At 40.6% G+C, this 26,412-nt stretch overlaps 3 protein-coding genes and 3 non-coding genes across 7 annotated transcripts; 3 read left to right on the top strand and 3 right to left on the bottom strand.

The window, feature by feature from the left end:
- Window positions 1–558: 558 nt before the first annotated feature.
- trnar-ucg (transfer RNA arginine (anticodon UCG)) lies at window positions 559–631 on the top strand. Its single transcript has one exon. It is a non-coding gene; the product is annotated as a tRNA-Arg (tRNA).
- A 386-nt stretch (window positions 632–1,017) lies between these two features.
- Window positions 1,018–1,089, top strand: trnam-cau (transfer RNA methionine (anticodon CAU)). Its single transcript has one exon. It is a non-coding gene; the product is annotated as a tRNA-Met (tRNA).
- A 367-nt stretch (window positions 1,090–1,456) lies between these two features.
- On the bottom strand, window positions 1,457–14,549 carry mrpl58 (mitochondrial ribosomal protein L58). Its single transcript, XM_008284302.1, has 7 exons — window positions 14,545–14,549; window positions 3,109–3,279; window positions 2,711–2,735; window positions 2,553–2,612; window positions 2,070–2,152; window positions 1,752–1,921; window positions 1,457–1,665 (listed from the first exon to the last, which is right to left on the bottom strand). Exons 2-7 carry the CDS (start codon window positions 3,271–3,273, stop codon window positions 1,581–1,583), a joined length of 588 nt encoding a protein of 195 aa, XP_008282524.1. The 5' UTR covers window positions 3,274–3,279; window positions 14,545–14,549; the 3' UTR covers window positions 1,457–1,580.
- On the bottom strand, window positions 3,428–3,499 carry trnaq-cug (transfer RNA glutamine (anticodon CUG)). Its single transcript has one exon. It is a non-coding gene; the product is annotated as a tRNA-Gln (tRNA).
- LOC103359096 (tubulin alpha chain-like) lies at window positions 5,008–7,563 on the bottom strand. The gene is made up of 4 exons (XM_008284301.1): window positions 7,455–7,563; window positions 6,414–6,636; window positions 6,148–6,296; window positions 5,008–6,054 (listed from the first exon to the last, which is right to left on the bottom strand). The coding sequence occupies exons 1-4, from the start codon at window positions 7,455–7,457 to the stop codon at window positions 5,074–5,076; spliced, it is 1,356 nt and encodes a 451-aa protein (XP_008282523.1). The 5' UTR covers window positions 7,458–7,563; the 3' UTR covers window positions 5,008–5,073.
- Window positions 11,338–26,111, top strand: daglb (diacylglycerol lipase, beta). Of its 2 annotated transcripts, none has more exons than XM_008284304.1 (15): window positions 11,338–12,022; window positions 12,574–12,725; window positions 13,782–13,956; window positions 14,054–14,321; window positions 14,536–14,658; window positions 14,778–14,905; window positions 15,360–15,480; window positions 15,617–15,700; window positions 17,291–17,368; window positions 17,471–17,551; window positions 19,025–19,152; window positions 20,377–20,445; window positions 20,819–20,891; window positions 21,006–21,259; window positions 24,468–26,111. In XM_008284304.1, exons 1-15 carry the CDS (start codon window positions 11,928–11,930, stop codon window positions 24,661–24,663), a joined length of 2,025 nt encoding a protein of 674 aa, XP_008282526.1. In that variant the 5' UTR covers window positions 11,338–11,927; the 3' UTR covers window positions 24,664–26,111. The 2 variants fall into 2 exon arrangements, with proteins under 2 accessions (XP_008282526.1, XP_008282525.1); XM_008284303.1 differs by having other exon boundaries at window positions 11,339–12,022; window positions 15,354–15,480.
- Window positions 26,112–26,412: the final 301 nt, after the last annotated feature.

The following is a 26,412-nucleotide window of genomic DNA, read 5'->3' as shown; positions in this document are numbered from 1 at the left end:
CACAATTTAAGCACGTAGTGGACATAGGAAGGAGGGTGCCAAATGAGAATATTTTAATTCACAGTGATGTCACTGGAATAGAATAAACGCATCCTAATAGAATTAATTAACCACAACAATAACACAGAAGCCAAAGAAACAACCAATATATATGGATAAATATCTGGACTCAACGTTGGAGCAAGATCTTTGTTCAGTTAACTGCATAAACCTCATGAAACGTTGTTTATTCCTTTTGTGCTGAAAGAGAAAACTTCAAGAATGAATCTTGGGTTAACTTTGCAGCTGCTTTCTTGAACTTGGCACAGGGAACGATGTCAATCTGTAGGACTGTGGTTAAGCTAGGTTAGCACACAGTTAGCTAGCTTAGCTTGCTACATAGTGTGTACGACGACTATGTAGAGGTCCAGACTAAGTTATTATTTTTGTCATTTATCAGTATACAAAAGATATTTTGCAAAGATATTGTAAATATTTGCCCATCGCAAAAACAGAAGCAGACATTTTTATACATATTGATAATATTTCTACAGAAGGCTTCCTTTTCTTTGTCAATCCGACCGCGTGGCCTAATGGATAAGGCGTCTGACTTCGGATCAGAAGATTGAGGGTTCGAGTCCCTTCGTGGTCGCATTTTGCACCCAAAGAAGGTGGTCAGGGCGCTTTACGTCTCTGGTTGTCGGTGAAGATTTTCAGCCAGAAAGTAATTTTGTGAGCTCCAGTAAAAGAACTACAGGAACCGACGAGAAAAGCGCTGTTTCTATTGTTGAAGTTTATCGGGCAATTCTCTTTGGGTTTACCACATACCAGTGTTTGCATGTCACACATAGACTGTATAAGACAGATTTCGTTCCTTTACGGTCTATGGTCACATATCCGGTATTGTAACGTAAGTTACGAAGCTTGATGCTAAGTGGCAATGCACCTAAATCAACGTAAGGTTGTTACACGCTCACAACCGTAGTACGGATATCTCTGTTACTACAAATAGACACATGATCCTCCTCCTGGACAGACAGCAGAGTGGCGCAGCGGAAGCGTGCTGGGCCCATAACCCAGAGGTCGATGGATCGAAACCATCCTCTGCTATGTTTTCTTGACTTCTAGAATTTTTGTTATAACTGCTTATAGAACTTCAGAACACATTAAATCGAATTTAGTTCAACAAAGCAATAGGCACTGCTGACAGAACTGCTATTGTAATTGATTGTAACTGTCATTGCTTTTTACTTTTGATTGCTCATTTTAATTTTTTTTATTTTTTTATTATTTTATTTACCTAGTTGATTTTATTGTCAATGCATACATATTTGCTTTATAGCACTGTTAATCGATATAACCCTGCATTCTTTTTTATTGTGATATAATATTAATTGTGTCTAAATCTAATGTGTGCACCACTGAAAATGTGTTTTCCAAGGTAAAATGAAATGAATGAAAGAATGCAAGAGTCATGTTTTGTATAAAAAGAAATTCTGCTTACTTATATTTTAATGGCATTTGAACACAAAAAATTAACACTGGACATATAAATTCTATATTATTGACAGGACAGACCATGGAAGGTGGAAGCCTAACAGTCAGTCAAAATCCACTCGTCTGCTGTGCTTGGTAGCTGAATGGATCTTTTTCTGTTTAAGTCGCTCCTTGTTCCTCTTCTCTAACCTACACAAGACATTGCACATCAAAGTTATACACAGGACATATTTATTATCCAGGCATTATCGAGACACAATGTGTTTGAGTAATACCTGGCTGCTCTCAGAGCTATGTCCTCAGCTGTTGGCTCGTGGGGCTTCTTACTGGCCTCAGCTATGATGGCGGAGATCTTCTGTACACAGTCAGACAGGTTTCTCTGCTGACTCCTGCTCAGCTCAGAGGTCACCAGCAGCTCCCCGGCTTTATTGATGCGATTTTTATTCTATGCAGTTTCAAAATAAAAGGGGGGAAAAATGAGCACAAGTAAGCAAACCTTACTTATAAACTACAATATTCTCCAGTAATTGTGATTGTATGAACACAACTTGAGCGTTCTGGACTTCCTGATGTCACAGTATTTGAGAACAAACCTTTTCGAAGATTTTTTGCCGAACATCTTCTGGGATCCAGTCTGCCGTGTGCAAGTGAAATCTGACTTCTGCTTTGGTGTTGACTGTGGATTGAGAAAAACTAAGATTCAAGGCAAGATGCAAATGAATTTTTCTTATTTTTACACAACCTATCAATAACTTTTGCGCTTTCTCACAGTGTGTTTTATATTCCTTTGGATCCATATGGACGGTTGGAACAGATTTATCTACAACAGCAGCTAAAGGTCTGAACAATAACAATATATTCAACCTCATACTGTCAAAGATCATCCTTTTAAAATGAAAGTGGTAGTGTGTTATAACTGGAGTGGATCAACACATAAACTGTTCATAAAGTTTAGAAGGAATGTAAAGCAAATTGCAAGGGAAGGCAAACTAAAAAACCCCCCAAAAAACAGTCACTTTGAGAAGTATTTATGTACCAGAGAAGATTTCTTTCATACAAAATGAAACTGTAATAACCTTTATTGACATGCTGACCACCAGGACCACCGCTCCGGCTGTAAGACACCGTCAGACGCTCTGCCACCCAAGACAAAGTAGATGTACAATCATGAATTTTAAAAGTGATTCTGATTCATCTTTATAATGTATGCATGTGTGTATGTGTGCATATTTACCTACTGGAATGTGCACTTGGGTGTCCTGAAAAAGACAGAATATACCATCAAAGCCATAGATTACATGTACTGTTAAAAATAAGACAGACTATAACAGATGAATAGTTTTCTTTATCCTTTAATATACTGATTTGTTCTCATCTTTTCTCCATGCACAAGACAATGCCACAATAGTGACTTCAATAGTTTGGTGAGCAGGTTGTGCATCCTGGGGTCATGTGCTGTCATTTCAGCCCTGGTGTTGTTGACCTCCTGTGTCTCACTGATCATTAAATCATTCATTTAATGACGTTACTTAGATGTATCTTTAGCAACATACGTATAATCAGCCCAGCTTTTAAGGTAGTTTGAGGCGACAAAAGAAAGCATGGTTGCATCTGTTCGCTCATTCCACTAACCTGTGTGTCGTCTGTCCCTCGAGTCCCGTAGCTAACACTGGACTGTAAAGAAGTGCTGTTATCGTATCCTAGTACAAAACTCCTTAACGTGGCATGCTGTGGAATCACGTTTAAGCCGGCTCTACGACAAAGTAAATAAGATCGTAGCGCCATGGACGCCGCCATGTTGGACTGACGTCGGCAACGTGATGTAGCAACGGAACGCTTGTGGTTCTTTTGTGGTGACGTTATCGTGGACTTGTAGAAACCTCCGATACGCAAATCCTAATACAACTCCACGCTTTGTTTATTGCAATTAAAGCTGGAAGAAAATAAATTTAGGTTCCACCGAGATTTGAACTCGGATCGCTGGATTCAGAGTCCAGAGTGCTAACCATTACACCATGGAACCATACAATCATAGTTGTAGAATCTGCTTACATCAATGTACAAATGTGATTTAGACCAAACTATCTTAGGTGAACAGTAATAATAAAACATTTGCTTTGCAGACTATGCCAGTGTCTTCCAGTTAAGTCAGCCTTGTGCAGTGTCTCCTGAACTGCTCGAATTAATCAGGATGGTCACAGTGTTGATCCTTAGATTCTTCTTGGCGTCTCACACGACCATTCTTGCCAACACAGGGGCCACTCTTAGCTTCCTGTCACCACCTTTGAAATTGTTCAAAGTTTGAAACTCTTTGTATTTTTTGGATGATTGATGATGCTTTGCACTGTGGCTACTGGTACTTGAAAACACTTGGATTTGCCTTTATAGCTTTTCACAAAAAAAAGGCAACAATTTCAAGGGACATAATTAATTTTGTTCACGGCAGTTTCAGGAAAAAAGTATTTCAAAAAACATAAAGCTATACATTACGACTTCTATCTTCTATCACCTGATTGTCTTTACAGCAAGAAGAAACCTGTTGGTCAGATTATATTCGCTACAAATCAAAATTTCATGAATAAATTTGGGTGTAGTTGTATAATTTGAATAAAACTGTCCACACAAGTTAAAATGAAGCATCTTTGTCACTCCTCTCAGAGAAATAATGTCATTTGTCACTAAGAGAAATGATTTAAGGAGACACAAGTGGCAAAAACATGTTCTGTCGCAAGCCAGTTTTGAGATTTATGCAAATAAGCAGATATTTAATGCCACACCTTATTTCTATTTTTAAACAAACTTTTAGAGAACTTGATATCAACAGTTATAGCTTCATCGTGTGGTTTAAGAATTTCACCCCAGTAATTTCCAATTTTTTTTAGATGTATGGAATTTAATATGACATATCTTTAAAATTACAAACATTTTCCCTCCTCCTACCTAAACTTCATTTTTATTTCTGCCTATATTCTGAAAGTTTGAACAAAAGTGTTTGTTCTCTTAGCTGTAGCCTGGTTGGTCAAACATTTTTATGAAACATTTCTAAAAACATGCATAGTAACATATACTTCCTGACATTTTCCTATCTCTGCACTAATATAGATGCCCAAAAGCATCATCTACACTGTATTAATGTAAATTAAATGAAAAAAAAATTAAATGTAGAAACTGAACTTTTGTAAGCTGTGAAAAGGATATGCTGATATTTGATGGCTCAACATGTTCAATCCATAGACTGTGGTTCAATCCAAACATTCGTTGAACATTACTGCCCCCAAGTGACTAAAATAAAGTAAAGCTTCATCTTCATCATGAGTACTTCAGATCTTTAAAGTGACTTTAAATTAATACACGATTATGCAGAGGTTATGTTAAACATTTAACAGTGTATATGAGTAAAATGAGAATTTTACTGTCGACCAAGACAGCATGTTAATTACAGAATAAGGAAACTGAATAATAATCTGTACTGCCATTACTGACAGTGCAACAGTACATTAGTCATGTGTAATTAACGACAGCAAACAATAGTGCAGCCAATGAAAACTTTTATTTGAATGTTTTTGCACAGGTCAAGTGAAGGGAATGCATGTCAGTCTAATATTCCTCTCCCTCATCTTCATCATCATCTTGCATGCTATCAGCTCCCACCTCCTCATAATCCTTCTCCAGAGCTGCCATGTCCTCTCTGGCCTCAGAGAACTCTCCCTCCTCCATACCCTCACCGACATACCAGTGAACAAAGGCACGCTTAGCGTACATCAGATCAAACTTGTGGTCGAGCCGAGCCCAGGCCTCTGCAATAGCAGTGGTGTTGCTCAGCATGCACACAGCCCTCTGGACCTTGGCCAGGTCTCCACCAGGAACTACGGTGGGCGGCTGGTAGTTAATGCCAACCTTGAAACCAGTGGGACACCAGTCCACAAACTGGATGGAGCGCTTGGTTTTGATGGTGGCAATGGCAGCATTGACATCTTTGGGCACCACATCGCCACGGAACAGAAGGCAGCAGGCCATGTACTTGCCATGGCGAGGGTCACATTTCACCATCTGATTGGCCGGCTCAAAGCAGGCGTTTGTGATCTCAGATACGGTTAACTGCTCGTGGTAAGCCTTCTCAGCGGAGATGACAGGAGCATATGTGGCCAGAGGGAAGTGGATACGGGGATATGGCACCAAATTGGTCTGGAACTCTGTCAGATCAACATTGAGGGCTCCATCAAAACGAAGAGAGGCAGTGATGGAGGACACAATCTGACTGATCAGCCTGTTCAGGTTGGTGTAAGTGGGACGCTCGATATCGAGGTTCCTACGGCAAATATCATAAATGGCCTCATTGTCCACCATGAAAGCACAGTCTGAGTGCTCCAGGGTGGTGTGGGTGGTCAGGATGGAGTTGTAGGGTTCCACCACAGCAGTGGACACCTGGGGAGCTGGGTAGATGGAGAACTCCAGCTTGGACTTCTTGCCGTAGTCGACAGAGAGACGCTCCATCAGCAGGGAGGTGAAACCTGAGCCGGTGCCTCCACCAAAGCTGTGGAACACCAGGAAGCCCTGAAGACCAGTGCACTGGTCAGCCTGAAGACAGAGGGAGAGACAGCAACCAAATGAGATACATTTATTTTACTACTTTGAAGATAAACTTGACAATAACTGCTCTAAATTATTCACCAGTTTGCGGATCCGGTCTAGAACCAGATCAATGATCTCTTTGCCGATGGTGTAGTGTCCACGTGCGTAATTGTTGGCTGCATCCTCCTTGCCAGTGATGAGCTGCTCAGGGTGGAAGAGCTGGCGGTAGGTCCCACTGCGTACCTCATCTAATGAGATGAAACACAGTAGCTGTGGTTTACAGATATTTTACCTTTATTTGCCTGAAATAATGTTCGGCTTGAAAACAACAACAACAACAACAACAACAACAAAACAGCACTAACCAATGACTGAAGGCTCCAGGTCTACAAACACAGCTCTGGGGACGTGTTTTCCAGCTCCAGTCTCACTGAAGAAGGTGTTGAAAGAATCATCTCCTCCTCCGATCGTCTTGTCACTGGGCATCTGACCGTCCGGCTGGATCCCATGTTCCAGGCAGTACAGCTCCCAGCAGGCATTGCCGATCTGGACACCAGCCTGGCCAACGTGGACGGAGATACACTCACGCTGTGGAAAGAAACAAACAAAAAAAAAGTTCCTTAGCAGTGTGAATTTATTTTATTATTATTTCAATTAGAATTACAATTCTTAAAGTAGGCTTAGTTGGCTGAAAAGCTGTCGCTGAATGTGCTCAAGCTATTTTTAAGCCGGTGACTTGCTAAAAGCCGCTCATCACATGTTGAGGACTGCTCTTGACTTAAAGCTGCAAGGAGGAAGGAAAAAGGTCCTTTTGTCTGGAGGCAGATACCAGAGCATCATGACTGGCATCACCTGATAGATAATGCACGGACATGTCAGCCTCTGGACTGTAAACCCATGACAAACATGAATATCAGAGGCCGATGATTCAGGGCTTCTGGCAAAAAAGGAGCCCTTGTTTCTTTGAGAATAAATATATCCACATCAAAGTTAAGCAGATGAATAAACCAAACACAAAAGACTTCATAAAAAAAAAAAAAAACATAATAGGACAACACAACCTGAAAGATGAAGCATGAAGAGCTTTGAGTGATGAATAGGTTTTGTTAAAGATGTCTGTGGCTCCAAGTGCACAAAGACCAGGCCGCTTCAAAGACACCCTGGACCACAGGACTGCTTCAGGCTGGCACTGACCTTCCACACGACAGCCACAACTTGAATTTGACTTGAACCCAGTCTTGAACTACTTGAACAGCAGTCAAAACTGAAGCTTAAGTATGATTTAAGGTCTAAGGTGCTAACTTTAAAGCTAAAATGCCGCATCTTGATTTCAATTAACCGGCTGCCACGTGATGAATCACTTCAAAACACTACACGAGAAACCCAGAAAAGCTCGTCGTACTCACCATGTTTGCTGAAAACGAGAAGTCTGAGAGTTGGGACAACAAAGAGGAAGATTGAGAGTTTAGCCTCTACAGTTGGACGTTAAAGAGTCCTGTGTTAGAGGGAACTGGAGCGTCCCAGTTGGGCGAGGCTATTTGTACTCACTCCATGAAAGCGGCCGCTGAATCTGATTGGTTGGACGTCACATGCGCTCAATTCCTATTGGTTGAACTCAACCCGCTTTGTTCTTCGTTGACACAGAAAGTGAGGTAATCCTATTGACAGCAGTCTGTTGCAATGGGGATGTTATTGTGCTCTTAAAAATGATTTTTTACATTATTTACTCTTGTTTCTTTATTGTCTGTGTCCGTCTATTAAATAGAGCCACTTTAAACTGGCTGTTTTTTGAGTGAAATTGAAGCCGGTTGCTTTTTTAACCCCTCCAAAAAAGAAAAAAGTAATAGATGTAGTGGCGGCAGATGGCAGAGGAGCACAGTGAAAGCTGATTTGAAAATGACAAAGCATTTTTGTGGTATTTTAAAGAAAAAGATGGAACAACGCAACCGTTCCAATTCGTTTTCTAACAAATGCTTTTTCGCACTTTTAATAAGAGTATTTGAAGAGATAATTTGCAAAAACAGATAACTCAATTTTTGTAGATTTTCAAAACACTTTTTGTTGTTTGCTTGAGATAATATCAATCAAACAAAAGTTAAGCGGATTTGACTCAGTAGAAATGACATGACAGAAATAGAGATGACTTAAGTTTGATTGATTTTGTCTCAGATAGACGATGAAAAAGTGGGTTTTCTGAAGGTTTGGGAAGATGGAGTTATCTGTTTTTCCAATGAAACCTTCATTTATTTTGTTGGTATTTTATTATTTATATCACCTCTTAATGTTTTTTTTCTTTTCTTTTCTTTGACTGTGACCATGTTAGCTGCTACAAAGATGATCCATCCATCCATTATCTATACACCGCTTAATCCTCACTGGGGTCGCGGGGCGGGGGGGCTGGAGCCTATACAAAGATGATGCCAAATGAAATTTTGTTGTATTTTTTTGTATAATGACAATAACGCTTCTTCTTCTTCTTCTTCCAGCAAAGAGCAGATGAAAAAAAAAAGGGTTAGGGTTCGGGTCTCAGAAGAAAGGAAGAACATCCCTGCAGAAATTTGTACAACACCAGTATCCTCCATGCCTCTATTAACAACTTTCATTCAAATACATCACATCTACGCATACATACAGAGGTGGACAAATATTCAATATGCAAAGACCAGTGAACAAAGAGTAAGTACAGAAAGTTGTGTCAAAAAGTAGCTACAATGTATATGGTGCAAAAAAATCAAAATGTACAGAAACAGCAGCAGACGGCATTAAGTCCTGTAGTTGGTGATCTGGGGAGGGGGAGCTAAAAATGTGTTAATCCGTCTTGTTGTCTGGGGATAGAAACTGGACTTTACAGTTCAGACTCCTGCAGCATCTGTCAGAGGTCATGAGTGTGAAGTGTTGCTGTGGGTCCCTGATCATGTTGTAGGCCCTTCAGAGCATTCTTTTCTGACACTCTTTTGTACCCATGTGCTGGGATGACTTGGTCTGCAGGTGCTTACGGTCCACTTGTGTGCAGCTGCCTTATCATACTGTGATGCTGCTGGTGAGAAGGGTTTCAATCGTGCACTGCTGGAAGCTGCAGAGGAGTGATGGAGTAGCTCTAAATTTCTGAGCCCTCTCGGGGAATGCAGAGTCAGCTTTGTAATGGAGGTGGGCATATGGAGTACTGAAAAAATCTGTCAGGATCCTCACTTCAGCCCATGCCTGTCTCCCTCTCTTTCTCTTTCCTGTCACTCTGGTCCTCTGTACCTGATTACAGGCATTGGAGATGACTGTGGCAGTCAGCACACCCGTCTACAATCACCTCAGCTCACACCATCAGACCATAAACTCTGAAGGAGGCTGCTGGTCCCCAAGCTGCCTCCTGCCTGCTTTCCCTGAGCTACCACCACCTGAACATCCCCTGCAACTTCGACACATTTGCTCCTGCCAACCAATCTGGACCTGTCACCAGCCCTCACCAGACCCCGGATTCTCCCCTTCAGTTTAACCTGTTTTATTTGGATTATCCCCGTTTTTGTTGATTTAGCTTAGTTATTAGTTTTTTAGTTTAGTTATTTCGTCCTAGGATTTCTTAGGTTTTCCTTCAGTCCATATTCAGTTTTCCTTGGTTTTTGTAGCTTCGTTCTCTTTTTGAATTCAGTCTGGTTTACCCTGTTTTGTTTTCCTCCCTCAGTTTAGTTTCCACACTTCAGTTTGGGTTTCTGTTTAATTCTTTGTCTAATAAATCCTTTTAAACACTTAACCTGCCTGATCTGTGTCTGCACCTGGGTTGACCGACCAGTCGTGACAATCTAATACTTGAATCTCAGTAATAAAAGGTGTACTGACTTTTGTTGCCATGAGTTCTTACTTGAGGGTGTGTGTTTTTAGTAAAGTTTTTTTTTTTAAAAGAACAAATAACTGCCTAGAAGTAATGCAATTATTAAGATGTAATACAATTTTGAAATATTAGACATTTAAGTGACATTACCCTTACATCTGTTGTATACAGGAACAGCAGTCAAACTGGTACAGAAACAATCTGTCTCTGATGTTATGACAAAGGAGATTATTGACAATAATTCAGAAGGTCCCACCCTGACCACTTTCCACTGAACATCAATGGCTCTACAGTGGGAAGAATAGACTACAGATTTTTTGGTGTACACATCAAAGAGGACCTTTCCTGAAATACCAACAGGTGGTCAAGAGATCCCAGCAGCGACTACACTTCCTACAAAAGCTACAGAAGGACAAACCTACCCCCACTGATCCTCACCACTTTTTTTTTTTTTTTTAACAAAGGAACCATTGAGAGAGATCTTACCAGCTGCATTAGAGTCTGACAGGGACCTGCTATGCCTCAAAGCTCTACAGAGAGTTGTGCAGACAGCTGAGAAGATCATCAGTGTCTCTTTTTCCTTCATTCTGGACATTTTCCACACTCTGCTTGAAAGGCCTCCAGCATTGTGGACAACCCATCCTACCCCTCAGACATACTTTTTTTTTTGTCCCTCTGGCAGAGGTTCAGATGCATCCATACAAGAGTTTGTATAACAGCATCATCCTCCAGGCTGCTGAACTCACTGCTGCCCACTGTTACTCATCTCAACCTGGCTGCTCCCTTCGCTCTGTACCAGTACTCCCAGTTACAGCAGTACGTGTCAGACTGTGCACGTTACCCCTCCCACAACATATAGGGTAGACCTTCTATTCACATCAGGGAGCCCCAAACAACAGTTCTTAGTTGTATTCATTTTTTTTTTTCAATTGCACAAAACCACTTTGCTCACTTTTTTATTTTATTTTTTTTAAACATGCAGCAGTGTCTGGTTCTTTTGTGAACACCTACCTTAAACCATTTTAGTATTATTATATATTTTTTAAATTCCTTTTAATAACTGAGAGTACTAACAATAGTTTTTTTTTTTTAGCTATATCTATTACTAATTCATAAAGCACGGCGCCATGTTTTATGATTCTTTTGTGATATGAGGTGTCTTAATGACGTGTTTATTTTGTCCTCTCTTGCTTATTGTCTTGTATTGGTCTTGGGAGTGATGCACTTTCATTCCACGTATAACTAGCTGGAATGACAACGTGACTTTGTACTGTAATTGAGTGGAAAGTCATGAAGAATAAAAAGAAACCAATCTGTCAGAAGAGGGCGCTAATATTACGTCTGTACAAAAAAAGCAGTGGGCAACTGGAACCTTTGTTCCCTGTCTCTTTTGCAGGCCGGAGATATCTGCGGACGGACACTGCTAGTTTTCTAGGAAAACAAAACAAACCAGCTTCAACATTTAGCACTGTGCTATGTTACCTCGAGTCTTGATGACAATAGGCAACGTCATGCTTTGAAGACTGGCTTTATGTATCACTAGCTAAAAAAAAAAGCATTTACCGCACGTGGTGGCTATGCTATCAATTTCTCGGAATAGCTTTAGAGTATTTTTAGCAAGATAGCTAAGGTTAGAAGCTAATCACGCAACGGGGGACGTAGTGCTAATTGTCGTAAACCGCATTAGGGACATTATCTAATGTTAGTTAGTCAAGGTGCCATCAGGTCGCAAACTTCAACAGTGCGTGACATCAGTGTTATACCCCGGCTTTCTTGACTAGCGTTAAATACAGTAACGTTAGCAGGTACGTCTGCGGGGACGCTAGACTGTAGCTAGCTTGCATTGTGAGTCAGAAATCAGTTGGGATAATTATGCAACTTAGGAAGTGTAAGTGACAGCAATGGGCGAGGATCGCTGCCAATTAGTTTAGCTGCTCCTTTGTCAGTGAAGTCATGCATGACGTGAGTCGTGTATTGATCAAGACGGTGTTACCCACTTTATAGTGGCGAGAAGGCTAACCTACCATCAGTGAGACATTTGGGCTTGTTCACCGGCAACATGCCTGGAATGGTGGTGTTTGGTCGGCGGTGGGGGATAGCCAGCGATGATCTTGTTTTCCCCGGATCCTTTGAGCTGTTCATCCGTGTGGTTTGGTGAGTCGTTCATGTACATCAGGGATTCACTGTAGCCTTTAGCCACCTCAGGTTTATCTGTCGCCATGTGCATGCTCAGAGGAAACCTTTGGATTTGTTGACGTTTACAAGTATAATTTGTTTGGGTATTAACTTAAATATCTCAGTTAGTTATTATATTGTGGATTTTAACCTTAACATTTACGCTCGGAAGGTGAATATTTATCATATTTGGTCTTAACCTTAATCACTACTTTAGGTAGGTTTGCATGATGATATTGTATTAACCTTACTATATTAAATTACTCATACATTTGCATAAATATTTATATTGTGGAGACTAAACCTCAATATTAAAATGACTCTAATAAATTTTCATAATACTGTAGGATCATAATTTTTACCCTTTTTGGGTAAATTTGTAGTTTTATTCCTTTACTGGAGAGCACTTAGGCTAAACAGCTGTTGTTTTAAATGTGTTCTATAAATAACAATTACTGGACTTAAATAGGGAAAATAATATTGTTCACTGACTAAGTTCTTGTCTTTCTCTGCTGCAATTTTCCCCTCAGGTGGATCGGCACCATGATCCTGTTCACGTACCACAAGGGTCATTTTGATTGTAATGGGAGAGGAGTTCTTCACAGCTACCTGGTGGGTCTGCTGGTCGTGCTGGCGCTCATCATCCTGTCACTGTGTGCTATTGTCTACGTCAGTGCACAAGGTAAATGAGTTGTGGGTTATCAGGCCATGATCTTAAAATTGTGTGATGTAAAGATTACCGGACACATTTGAGGGTGGAAATCACAGAGCAGCAATAGTGTTGAAACACAGATTGTTCTTTAACATGCAATGCAGGAAATGTGCAAGACTTTTCCTGCTCTGTATTACACACCTTAAAGAAATAACTGGGGAACAATGTAACAAACTATTCACTGGGTATAACTCCTTTTAGTCATCATTTTCCTGCCATCTCTCTAATTTGAGCACAAGTCTAAACCTGCAAATGACTGAACTGGCAGGAAGAACAAATGTCTAAAGGAAGAAGGGAACATCTCTAGTAGTTTATATAGCATAGAATAATATAGTATAAAACAGTATTTTTTTTTTCTCAATAGAGTGGTGAAAAAGGGTAGTTGTGCCTTTTTGTAATATACATATTGTGCAGCATCACTGTTGTAATTTTCTTTTTGTTAGGATTATTTCGCAAGCAGTGCAAGTGCTTCTGTACCTTGTGTAAGGGTACACTGTTGAAACATGGGCAAACTGTAACGATTGAGTCACTGTGGCAGCTTTTGTAATTTTAGAATTTTTAAACTGAAGGCTGGCCTCCACAGGGGGCCTCCAGAGAGTTTCAGAGGAGTCTCAGTGAATGGAACTGATAAAATAGTAAATTGGTTATTACATTAGTTATCAGAAGGAGATCAAATGAAATAGTGTAAATATGTTATTAAGTTAAAGAGATAGTTTAGAGATACAGTAGTTTCAAAGAAAATTTTGCTGTTTTTCCCAGAGTCAGAAAGTAATAGATGTCTCTTGACAGACCTTTTTAATGTATTTTCTTTAGTCTGAAGTGTCGTCAAACAGCAATATTAGGTTATTATGGCTCAGAGTTTCTACAGGATTGAATAACAAAATCACAAACCCATAAGCATCCAGGAAATGAGCAAAAAAAAAAGAAGAAGAAAACTAAGGGGTTGCCGTTTTTTAATAGCTTCATTTTGGGGGAAGTTATATGTATATATTTTTAAATTTCTCCTATATATGATTTTTCTCTCAGGTACCATTACTAACCCTGGCCCGCGGCGCTCTATGCCTGCACTGGTGTACCTGCGCGCTCTGCTGTACATCCCTGAGCTGGTCTGGGCCTGTCTGGGAGCTGTCTGGGTGTCTGATGACAGCAAAGGCTGTGATCCCGCCACAGTGGGCGCTGTCATTGCAGCAGTGATTGCTAGGTGGGTTGTTCATGTCTAAATTTGTCAGATCTTTATCTTTTTAGAATTTTTCAAAGATGTGTTTTGATCTAGCGTCTGTCTTACTTTGTCACAACAGCTGGATCATCCTGGTGTTCACGGTGATAGGTGTAATATTTGTCTTTGATCCGCTGGGAGACCCCCGTCCTCAGCCTGCTACCATGGAGCCACTTGGAGTGCGAGACCTGCAAAGCAGCGAGGGAACCCAGTTCCTATCCACTGCTCGCTCCCTGGCCGTTAAAGTCTGGGAGAGCAGGCTGCGACTCCTGTGCTGCTGTCTGCCGCAGGATGAAAGCCACCGGGCAGCATTCTCCAGCATCGCACAGCTCTTTAGCAGCTTCTTCTCTGTAAGGGACACCTTCTCTCCCCTTCTGGAGCTTCCTTAATGTCTAGCAAGCACTGCTTGTACAAATATGATTTAAATATGATCAGATTACAACAAGTAAAAAAAGAATGTATATAAAATTGAAATAATCTGGAATATAAAATAATCTTTTACTAGTGTTAAAGTCATGCAGAACACATGGTGAGATCCTCTCTGGTATGATGAAACTGTTGCAGGACACAGACCTGGTTCCCAGTGACATAGCAGCCGGTTTGGCTCTGCTGCACCAGGAACAGGACAAGATGGAGAAAAGCAGAGATCCAGAAGTTATCATCACTCACAGCCCTTCCTCTCCAATCGTAAGTCATCAGTCACGTCTGTAGGGTAGAGTTCAGAGTAGATCTGCCAGGAAGTCTGTAAAATAGATTCCTGATTTTACAAATGTTCTCTTCTTAGTCATATGCTTTTCTGTTTAAAGGGAGAAGATTTGGAGGCAGAGTTGGAGAAAGCTGCCCACTGTATGCAGTTTGCTGCAGCAGCTTACGGCTGGCCGCTGTACATTTACTCCAACCCCTGTACTGGACTCTGCAAACTCAGTGGAGACTGGTAAGATGTTGTCTTTGTTTGTGTGAGTCAGGGGAACCTACCAGAAAAGTCACAGATATGCCAAGTTAGACTGACAGCTGTTTTATAGAAGTGGAAACAGGCGGCTCCAAAAGGCATCAATATTCAACTTATATTCAAAATTTGTCAGAGAACAATAAGAGTTTTGTTTCATTTGTTCATATTTACTTGAAATGAAGCAAATTCCTGTAATTAATTCTTAAATGTTAAATATTTATACAGTTTAACAACTTTGTTTGCTTGTTTTGCATCTCAGATATCTTTTCAGAGCCACAGAATTGCTGCATCATTGACAGTATTTCTGTCTGTGGTCAGTGTCACACAGCCAGACATGGAAGTCAGAGGTTGTTTCATGTTGGTTTTGTTTTAGCTTAGTTCGGCCCCACTGAGTTCACAAACCCAAGTCCAAATCTGTGTGTCTGTGTGTCAGCTGTAGGAGTCGTGCAGCTGAGTATGAGATCGTCGGAGGAGACCACCTCGGCTGCCATTTCTCCTCCATCCTCCAGAGCACCGGTTTGCAGTACAGAGACTTCATCTTCGTCAGCTTCCACAACCAGGTAGGAGTTTCACCAGTTCTTCTTGCAGAGAATTCTTCTCCTCTGTGTTCACAGTTTACCTGACATTTATCTTCAAGAGGTCGCCACTGCCAGCCTCACTGTTTATATTAAGTTGGTGGTCTACTCTGTGTTGCAGATCTATGAGATCCCCTTCTTTGTGGCTCTGGATCACAAGAGGGAGGCTGTTCTGGTGGCTGTCAGGGGAACACTTTCACTGAAGGTGAGTTGGGACCTCAAATATTCACTTTATGGGAGAAAAATAGGGAGCAGACAATTAATAACTGCTTAACTTGGTGGCTTATATATGTCTTTCATTTCCTTTTGTTTTGCTATATTCCCTGTCTGACACATAGGGTGCGTCCTAATATCCATACTACTATATAGAATGTAGAAAAGATGTAGAATGTGCCAATATAGTACGTCAAATGCAGTATGCACAAAATACCATCCGGCTGCATTTTCCAGTATGCAAGCCAGCGTGCTTTTTTTTGCCATTCCGACCCACAATCCCCTGCAGCAAAAGATAGGTCACATATGTCACGGTGTCTTGCACAGCGATAAACAAGCGCACAGACGGATCACAATTCATTTTATATTACAGACTGCGACAAATAAACGAGCAAGACAGTCAAAACTCAAGAGGCAGTGTTATGATTATGTAGTGTGTCCAATTTCGATGTGTGCTGCATGAAACAGTACACACTTTGTGGAGCAGCTGCAGTATGCGCTGAAAGTCAAAAGAAAAAAATATGTGATTTGGATCGCAAATCGCATACTTTGGCGTTGTTGAGAAACAATAGAGGAATTTTTGGCTGAACGCTCTACTGTGAAGCTACCACTAATGGATTCTCAGTTTTACTATCCAGAGTCAGGCTGTGCAGCTTCTAAATTTTCTCAGCCATGTTAGCTGGCTTCTCCTCTGGCATCGCCCCCCCGTAGCTGTAGTTGCTGCAGCAGTAGATGGAGGCATGCATTTTTAATGTTGGTTTGTAGTCTGCTGTCAAAACCAACATAAAAATGTGTTGATTTCTGTCAAACAAGTTAACATTAACTCATTGCTTTTACCGTGCCGATCACTGTCATGTGTAGTCACCCTCCAGATGTCCATTCTGAGCAGGAAAAACACTGCAGTTGATGTGAGTGTTTGCCTCTTTTTACATCTGTTCATTTGCCAAAAATAATACTGGGTCATCACAGAAGTCTGAAATATACTTGGATCAAGTTTGACCCTAAGCCCACAAACTAGGTTGCCTACATGTGTGAACTTGAAAAAAGGGGATGTGATTATTTTCTCTCAGTGTTGCCCCCTTTTTCGTACAACTGCTATGCTTGTGAATGCTTTCTGTCGAATCCTGCTGTTTCCTCTGAATGTTCAGAATCACTTCTCTGTTTGCGTGGATGACTGATGGAAGAGTAGCTAAAATAGATTGATGATTATAGCCCCACATGTGCTCATTTGACCTGAACAAAGCAGGAAGTGAGAGTGCGGTGATGTGAAGGCGTGAGTGTGAGTTATCGTTGTGTGTCTAAAGATATGAGCAACAAAGGCGAATGATGGCAAAAGCAACAAAGCAACAATCGTTGTGATTTGGTGGCAAAATAGTTGAACCGCTCTGAATTATGTTTGTCCACAAGTTTGAATTATTTGTACCGACTTTCACGCTGAACTCAGGATTTCAATCAACACCAAACGCATCCTTCAAGTAGCCTTTAACTTTGTCTTTAACCTTTCACCTGTGACATGGAGTTGAAGTAGTGATTAAGCAACCTCCCAGTTTGTTGTTTGTCTCACTGTGAGTGTGTCCTGCAGGACGCCCTGACAGACCTGTCAGCTGAATGTGAGAACCTGCCCATAGATGGAGTGTCTGGAGCCTGCTACGCTCACAAGGTGAATTTCCACCTAAACACAACACTGGCAGCCTGTGTTTGTAGAGGTTTCCACCAGACTCAGGTGTGTGTTTCCTAAAAGATAAGCTTGTGTCTTTTGCAGGGCATCTGTCAGGCAGCGACTTACATCTACAAGAAGCTGGTCAATGATGGCATCCTTAACCAGGCGTTCTCCATCGCACCGGTAAGAAGTGAAACCGGGCTCAGAAGCTCCATTTCATTCGCTGTATTTTATTTCAGTTACATCCCAGATGGCAAATCCTATTTACAATAAATGAGATTTTATCTCTGGGAGAGATTTACAGGGATGTACTGTTGTGGCAAGAAAAAACTATGAAGCTGGTTAGCATTTATTCTCTGATATAAAAACAACAACTTTGCTTTCTGCGTAGCATTCTTCCATCAGCCTGCTACAGTTGTGTGTTTTGTTTTTTTTCCCATTTATTTATTTATTGTTGTATAATGGTACACTTACAATTAAAATAAATGGATCCGCACAATACAACAACCCTTCAACAACCCAACCTTTCTAGTTTAAGATGAAACATGACATTCCTCAACCACCTGGCATGGGAAGGGGGTTTAGAATTCCACCAGTTGAAAAGGATGAGATGGCGAGCTAACAGGCGACAAAAGGCGATGGCATTTAAAACATTTCCTGGCCGACTAGCATTCTCTGGTTTTACACTAAAAATTGCTGTCAGAGAGTCTGGCTCGACCTGTACGCTATAGGCTTCATTCAGAGATCTGAAAACACAGCTCCAAAATGCATGTAAACAGGGGCATGACCAACACATGTGAGTTACTGTAGCCGAGGCTATTTTACGTTTATCGCAGGTTGGGTCCAAATGTGGGTAAATTTTGGCTAGTTTAGCTTTAGTATAGTGAATATGATGCAGAATCTTAAATTGTATGAGCCCAGGTCTGGTGCAAGGAGATGAGGAATGTGTGTCTTTAAGAATGTCATCCCAGGTTCTGTCTGAAAAAGTGGCGCCAAGGTCCTGTTCCCACTGCGTCCTGAGGACACCCACTACCTGGGGGTTTAACTCCTCAGTGGTTTCATAAATCTGAGAAAGGATTCCCGTTGTATCAGCGTCAAGAGACAACAATGTCTCAACTGGACCATCTGGGGGCTTGTTGGAAAAGGAGTTATATTGTTTTTTGAAAAAATCCCTCAGCTGCAAATATCGAAAAAAGTGAGCATGAGGCAACTTGTATTTAGTAACCAGCTGTTCAAAAGATGCAAATATTCCGTCCATAAAAAGATCTTGAATGAAATGTATCCCATTTCCATGCCAGGCACGGAAGGCCTTGTCAATTACAGCTGGCCTGAAGAAATTGTTAGCTATAATAGGTGCCATTAAATGCTTCCTGAATTGTAGCCAGATTTTAAGTTTATTGGATGACACAGTATTTTTGATGGGGCTGCCTGCGTACAGTTATGTTTTGAAGCATTTATCTACAAGAGGAATTGGTCATTAATAATGCAATTATCTCTCTATTACAATGTGGAGCAGTGCACCTATTTGAAACCATCCAGACTTGTCACTCCTGGCTGACTTCTCTTACCTAAAGGTGTTACATTGCAGAGGTGACAGTGTGTGTGTGTGTGTGTGTGTGTGTGTGTGTGTGTTTTCTCATCTTCCTGTGTTTGTAGGAGTATAAGCTGGTCATCACTGGTCACAGTCTGGGCGCTGGCGCAGCTTCAGTGCTGGCTATCCTCTTACGCAGTTCCTTCCCCACCCTGCAGTGCTATGCTTTCTCTCCACCAGGGGGACTCCTGAGGTAAGGCATAGAGTCAGAAGGCTGGGACCGTTCACACTCTGTGGACTTTAAACATGTTTGGCAGCTCTCAGCAGCTGGCAGTGGACAGACCTGAGCTGGTTCCCTGACTTTGAAGTAGGAGAGTACTTGCAAAGGACAAGTACTGCTGTGCTACTCAGCCAGTTTGTGCTGTTAAAATAAACATTCCTACTGAAAAAAGGTTAGACGTATAATGACAACATTAAAAATGTGCATCGCTCTGGTGGTCTGGGGTTAGGGAACCACGCAGTGTTCCTGGTTGTTGTTGACTTTTTGTCTGACTTTCTACAAAAGTCATAAAATTCCCCCAATATAATGAATATAAAGTAAATCTAAATAAAAATTTTGAAAAATGGTGAAAGAGAACCACAAGAGTCTGCATGCATGATACTGGATTTTTGCCAACACACCTATATATCCCAATTTATCAACACATTTTCACTAATTGTAATTTTTTCCATGTGACTGCAGAGAACATCAAGTCTTTCCTGTAGCAGAATGAACATATTAGTGAACATATTATTATGTCTACTCTCATGCTGACTGACTGGTCCATCCATCCCTCTATTAGCTATACCTGCTTCATCCTGCATAGGGTTGACAGGGGCTGGAGTCCGTCCCAGCTCACTTAGGGGGAGAGGTGGGATACACACTGGACAGGTCAACAGTCTGTCAGAGCATGAACACAGAGACAACAGACATCTATGCCTGCTCACACCTACGACCAATTTAGAATCATCGGCAAACCTACCATGCGTGTCTTTGGACTGTGGGAGGAAGCTGCAGCACTCAGAGAAAACCCACACAGGCACACGGAAAATATTTAAAGTGAACACAGAAAGGCCAGCAGGTTCACACCCAGAGCCTTGTTGCACCACTGACAGGTGCAGACATGAAATACAAAGCACAGCAGAAAACCCCTTGAGCTTACATGTAAAACATGCCATGTAACAGTTGAAAACAAAACTGTAAATGTTAAGCCTGACAGGTGTTATCTACCAGTCAGTGTTCATTTTGAGCTGATGGCAAGACTTTGTTTTAAAGCCTTTATCAGCTCATACCGGTGATGATGCCAGCATCACTGTGCATCCCTTCTTCAGAGTATTAAGAGTTAAATTCTAAATACACTGTGTCATTCACATCCAAATGTATGAACTCTTCTTTGAATTTACTGTATTTTCTGTTCTGTGTTTTCTGTATGTGCAGTAAAGCTTTAGCTGATTACTCCAAGGACTTTGTGATCTCAGTGGTGCTGGGAAAGGATCTGGTTCCCAGGTAAGACAGAAAGCTCCTTCACAGTCTATACTTCTTAGTGATTAGAATATTCAGCTTAATGAGTTCGTTATTGGTAAATAGTGTATGTTGATGCTAGTTAGTTTCTTGATCATTAAAGGTAAATGTGCTTGTGTGTTAGCAGCACTGCTGAGTCTTGTCTTCAAAAGGCCAGTATGGATGTGCTGTGGTGAACAGACTATTATAGACTACTGCATGATGGAGACTATATTTGGCTCTGCCCTGTTATTACAGGCACAGAGAAGGAGAATAGGAGCGTAACTTATACGCTCCTTTTTCTCTCCCTTTTTCTGTTTTTTTTTTTTTGCAATTTTCTCCCCCTTTGAATAAATCTACTTTTGTTCTTTTTGTACAGACTGAGCATTCCCAACATGGAGGATCTCAAGAGGAGGATACTTAAAATAGTTTCTAACTGCAATAAGCCCAAAGTAAGAACCAATAAAAGCCCTGAAATGGTATCTGTAGCCTTACACCTTGACACCATCTGGCAATACCTTAAATTGCTGTCAGTGATCTTAGAAATGTTCCTGTCTGTGTTGCAGTACCGCATCCTGCTGCAGGGATGTTGGTACGAGCTGTTTGGAGGAGACCCAGATGATTTCCCCACCGAGATGGACAACAGGAGGGAGGAGGAGCTTAGCCAGCCGCTGCTGGGGGAGGAGTCACTGATGATTCGCCACTCATCATCCTATCAGAGCCTGGCCTCAGATGACTCACCAGCCCACACAGCTGCAAACTTACCGCTCTTCCTGCCTGGACGCATTCTGCATATCACAGAAGACGGGCCTTCACGGAGGTCAGTCTACAAATGTTTGATCTCTGAGTTCACTTCGCAGCAGATTGACTGTATATAGAAAAAAGTGTTCATGTGCGCCCCCTAGTGGTACATACAAGTAGGACAAGGCAAATTATTTAATATTTCCTATCTGCGACTTGTATAACTGCGTCTCTTAGGGACGGATGAAAAAAATCAGTTCACACAGTGATCTCGATTCTTGTCTTCTTCAAATCTGAATTGATTGAGAAGCACCATAAGCTGGTTTTTGTAGTAACATATCGAACATCAGTGTCGCACCTGTTCACTGGCCGTGTTTCCATAATGAATTTTATGCACATTTTGAAGTAATTTCACTAACTTTTCACACTTGTTTGAGATGCTTTTTGACTTTTTGAAAGGGGGTAATGCACATAATGGGAAATGAAAACACCTGTTTCAGAATAAGCTCTGACATTTAGCTCACGTTACTGATCAGCTGTTTCCACATTTTGCGTCGTCTTCGTCTCCAGACAGCGTTAAACACGACCAGCTGACATGAAAGAATAATTACAACTCTTCCAGTTGAAAACAATTCCTGAGGAAGTTTTGTCTGTCAAAGTTTCTTCCTTTTCTTTGAGGTACTTAAGCAGTCGGCTAACAAGTAGCCCAGTTTATTCACTGTAAAACAGTTATTGGAAACAAGCGCAATGGAGTTTCTTTTCTTTTTTTGCTCAACAGTTGCATGTAAACGCAGCTAATGTCCAGCTCTCATTCTGGAGTTATCTTGTGAGGGATTTGCACGTGTTTGGCCACATTTTGGATTTATTGACGTAGTGATTGGCTTTGCAAGACTGAAGTGAAGTACGTCATGAACATTTTATACTCCATCATCAACAGTAATGTTAACAGAGCAGAGCACCAAACTAACACCAACAGTTGAGACCGACTAACACGCTGCAGCCCTGCCGTGTTAAATTCACCCACATCTTCCCCTCAGCCTTTACTTGTGCAAACACATATCAATGTCCCCGTTTTTTTTGTACACTGAAAAGTTACCCATTGATGCCTAGTAAATGACTCTAACATTTAATCATTTTCATACAGGAACTAAACTAAACAAGATACTTCCAGTTTATGCAGTTTATTTAACTTGCATAAAAAACTTTGATAAAGTACCTTGATTACAGTATAATGTATCACTTCTTCTTTTAATACATTATCAATGCAATTCCCAAAATACCAATAGCTTCATCAGAATTTTAAACTCTACAGATTCCCTCAGCCAGTTCATGAACTGTTGATATCATGGGCAACGTATGGTGATGGTGTTGTATCGTGAGTCGCTCTGTGATCTCCACCTCGAACTCTGACACGCCTCTCTCTTGTCTCTGTTAGTCAACGATCTTCATGAAAACCAGTTAGCTTAACTGACATTTAGGGCTGAACGACATGAAAAAACAATCACGCTGCAGTTATTTTCACAGATAATCTGGTTGCAACATGAGTCATGACTTGAGTGAGAATGTTTCCCACTTCTTCTCCACTGAAGCAAATTTTAAAGAGATGATGTGATTTTTTTTTTTTGGGTTCATTCCCAACCAGGCGGTTTCCCTTTTTTTTTGGGGGTTTTGTTTTTTGGCTTGGTTCTTTTCGTTGTTCTCCAGTGTTTTTTTTTTATTGTGATGTTGTGACACATTTTGCCTTTATCGCAAAACTGCAGCTCCTGTGATTTGGTCATTGTACTAAAGCCATGTGGTGATTTTCATAATATTCCAGCCCTACTGTCAGTTATGTGTCATTCATAACTCAGCGGGAAAAAGTCAGCAGACAGGAGTGGTTTGGTGTTGCCATTGTCTGTCGAGAACTGACAAAGAAAAAAAGAAATGAATCAAATCACAACACCAAGAATTGGAATGGATCAAATTTGGAGATTGACAAGGATTCTTACTCTTCTGCTAAACTCAGGCAGAAAAAATGTTTCTAATGTTTTATTGATACTCTTAAAAAAAACAAACAAAACAAAAAACTTTTAAACTCTAGTTTTGAAAGTTACTATAGAGATAAAGGCCATTATTATCATAAAACAGTGCAGTAAAAGGCAGTTCTTATGCTCGCAGTACTTACACATCAGCTGACATTTCAAATGACGTTTCTCTCTGCTCAGCTGATGCATTCGCTCCCTCTGGTACTGACGCTGGCACATGTTCAGGTCTCAGGTCTTCACCTTTCAACACTAAAACTTCTTCAACGCTTTCAAGTTCTACAAACTGCACTTAATACAATTTACTCCACATGATTTTATTTCAACTGCTGTCCATGCTGACAGTTCAGTTGATAATGTCTTTTAGTCGATACACTTAAAATGTCCTCATTTCTTTTAGGCTTCAGTCGCTACAGTCGTTCTCAAATGTATTCATACCCTTCCATTAAAGAAAAGGCAAAATTCACAATAGTCACTCAAATAACTAGAAACTGAAAAAAGTAATAGTAAACAAAAATTTGCTAAATTATAATTTAGTGAAATAAGACATTGCTTTTGAATTGGGGTTGAAAAGAATAATTTAAAAAAACAAAATAACCCAAAACTATCCTGGACAAATTAGAGCGCTTTGCTGATGAACAGTGTGCCAAAATACCTGTCAACAGGTGCAGAAGTCTGATTAAGAGTTACAGAAAACACTTGGTTGCAGTGATTGGCTCAAAGAGTTGTTCAATTAAATATTAGTTTATGGGTCCCATCATGCTTGTTTGCTTTTTTTCCCTGTTGAACCACAATTCATAAGCAATGTCATGATTTTCACTCAATTTTTATTTATTATTACTTTTGTCAATTTCAACTTATTTCAGTGACAGCTGTTTTTTGTCCCTTCTTTTATGGGAGGTTATGAATACATTTGGAGACAACAGTTAAATTTATCACTGACACTTGGACTGGCATTTTAACTGCTTTCAGTACTTCAACTTCAAGAATCATTAAAGTTCAAGCACTAAATGAATGATGACATTGCCCTTTTACTTTCACATTTGTTATACATAAACTGAAACTTCCTTTTTCAGTTTTTCAGGTGTTTCAGCAGAAAACTGCTGCTTCAAGTTCCCACAGAAAATGCCTCTCCAGATAATTTTAGATGCTGATAGTCACATGAACAATTCTACTGCTACGACATCTGCATCAGTTCCTGGAAGAAAAAAATTATTTGAAAAAAGACTTTCATTTAATTTCTCGTTTCTGTCTTTTCTCCCGCAGATCCTGTTTCTCTCAGGTCCGTTACCGTGCAGACTGGTCCAACGAAATGGCGTTCAGGAGTATTTTGATCAGCCCCAGGATGCTGGCCGATCACTTGCCCGACGCTGTGCTCCGAGCGCTCAACAGTCTCACCAGCGACAGGCCCTTTTCCCTCTGCCCTTCGTCTTTGAACAACAGCCAGCACAATACTATCTGAAATGTACTATAAAGACTGACTCCTTACGTCTGTGCTCCCAGACTCCGCAGTATCTTAAACCAACTTTTGTTCTTGTCTCTACATCTGATCCAGGACAGCTTCAAGTACTTCACTTGATCTGTCATCCCAACCTTTCCTCACATAAATATATACCTTTCTCAAACATTTGCATTGATTGTAATGGTAATGGCAGACATCAAACCGTAGAGATTTGCCTGATGTGGTCTCTATGGATGAATGTGATTTGTAAAGAGAAACACTTTGGAGCTCATTCGTTCAATTGCACTTTTAATTATTTAATTCAAATAATTTGATTTGTTTCGGCTTCATGAGTTACTCCATGAGCAACCTTATGCCATGATCTTTGAATGTGCGTTGTGTACAATATTTTGACAGTGCTCCAGTTTTGTTATAATGTCAGTGTTCTACAGTTTATGTTGGTGTGATTGGTGTGTGGCTGGTAGAGGCTGCCCTCGTGGTCACCGCAGCTCTCCACTCTTGTCTTCCTTGTGTTTGAGGGCGACTGAGGAGCAGTCTGACTACGACGTGAACATACAGCTTTGGAATTATTTATTCGACCACTGTGAACACTTGTTTGCTGCCTCTTCCTTTGCATTCTTGGTGAAGAAGTACTGCGTTCTCTTCTTTACGTTTTGCTGATTCCAAGCCTGTGTCGGTGTTTGTTCAACACTAAGAAGGTTCTCATTATCTCACAATTTTCTTTATTAAGGCATTGTTGAATGGTAATTTAGTTTGGATTGTCTCTCGACTTCACATATACAGCGTATGAACAAAATAATCCAAAAAAGTTTTGGGCTATGTACCCTGAATTTTGACATTTTTATTTTCAATACAGCATTTATTGCATGTATTGAATCCTTGTAAAAACTTTTTTCATGTGTTTTTTAAAAGATGCTGTTGTTATTTAACCACTATGATAAAATTAAAACAAAATGATCAGTGTTGGGGGCCTTTTATGAAGAGAAAGAAAACAACAGGTGGTTTAATAATTGTTTCTAAAGCTGTATAAGGGTAACCTGTACCTCAAACCGTGGTCTGAATTTACATATTCATTGTATCGTAACTGTGGTTAGCCTGTCTTGTGTTTAATGTCTTGAGACATCAGGGTGAACTGTGCCTATGCATTACAGAAAAACAAGCAGACAAAAAGTACTTTTACAGAAGAGGCAGTGATGAGTGCAGTGTGTTTACAGTAAGTTCTGCAGCGTGAACAGTGCATGGTGTTTGCCATAAACATGATAGATGTGGGAGGTAGAGAGATTGTACATTTTTTTGTGGGAACCTGTTTACTTGCCATGAATATTACATTGTTTTTCAGGTGATCTATAATATCAAGGTTTGAATCAGCTTATGCCTGCATAACTATTTCACATCCTGATACAGTGCATTGGACTCCTTGATGCAAATAAAAGCGTTTGTGAAGCACACCCTTTACACTTCTTTTTTTTTTTATTATTCACAGCTGCACACATCTGTGAGCAACAACCTGTTGATCTAAAGGCCACTGAGCAGGATTTTGAGTACAATTTTTAGAGGTTAAAAAATAGGGTCAATCTATGAAATGAAGCCATACATGTCTGTGTGTATGTGGGGTGTAATTATGAAATGTTTCTAATGAATAGATCAGTAAGGATTAGTTTCAGTTTTTACTCTGTCCCCTCCAGCCCTTTTTTAGCATGTGACGTCAGCGCGACGTCCCGTCACCAACACACGGCCTCTTCAAGTGAT

This window comes from Stegastes partitus, unplaced genomic scaffold (genome assembly GCF_000690725.1).
Source record: "Stegastes partitus isolate 25-593 unplaced genomic scaffold, Stegastes_partitus-1.0.2 Scaffold354, whole genome shotgun sequence".
NCBI classification, from domain to species: domain Eukaryota; kingdom Metazoa; phylum Chordata; class Actinopteri; family Pomacentridae; genus Stegastes; species Stegastes partitus.
This window is presented reverse-complemented; position numbering and strand designations above follow the sequence as displayed.

Coding starts and splice junctions, on each gene's coding strand:
- LOC103359096 (XM_008284301.1), bottom strand. Junction 6,297..6,413: donor CCTGGAGCCTTCAGTCATTG/GTTAGTGCTGTT, acceptor TCATCTCATTAG/ATGAGGTACGCAGTGGGACC. Junction 6,055..6,147: donor TAGACCGGATCCGCAAACTG/GTGAATAATTTA, acceptor CTCTGTCTTCAG/GCTGACCAGTGCACTGGTCT.
- daglb (XM_008284303.1), top strand. CDS start 11,928: ATGCCTGGAATGGTGGTGTTTGGTCGGCGGTGGGGGATAGCCAGCGAT. Junction 14,659..14,777: donor ACAGCCCTTCCTCTCCAATC/GTAAGTCATCAG, acceptor TTCTGTTTAAAG/GGAGAAGATTTGGAGGCAGA. Junction 19,153..20,376: donor CCACCAGGGGGACTCCTGAG/GTAAGGCATAGA, acceptor CTGTATGTGCAG/TAAAGCTTTAGCTGATTACT.
- mrpl58 (XM_008284302.1), bottom strand. CDS start 3,273: ATGGCGGCGTCCATGGCGCTACGATCTTATTTACTTTGTCGTAGAGCC. Junction 2,613..2,710: donor CCAAGTGCACATTCCAGTAG/GTAAATATGCAC, acceptor CTTGGGTGGCAG/AGCGTCTGACGGTGTCTTAC. Junction 1,922..2,069: donor GGCAAAAAATCTTCGAAAAG/GTTTGTTCTCAA, acceptor GAAACTGCATAG/AATAAAAATCGCATCAATAA.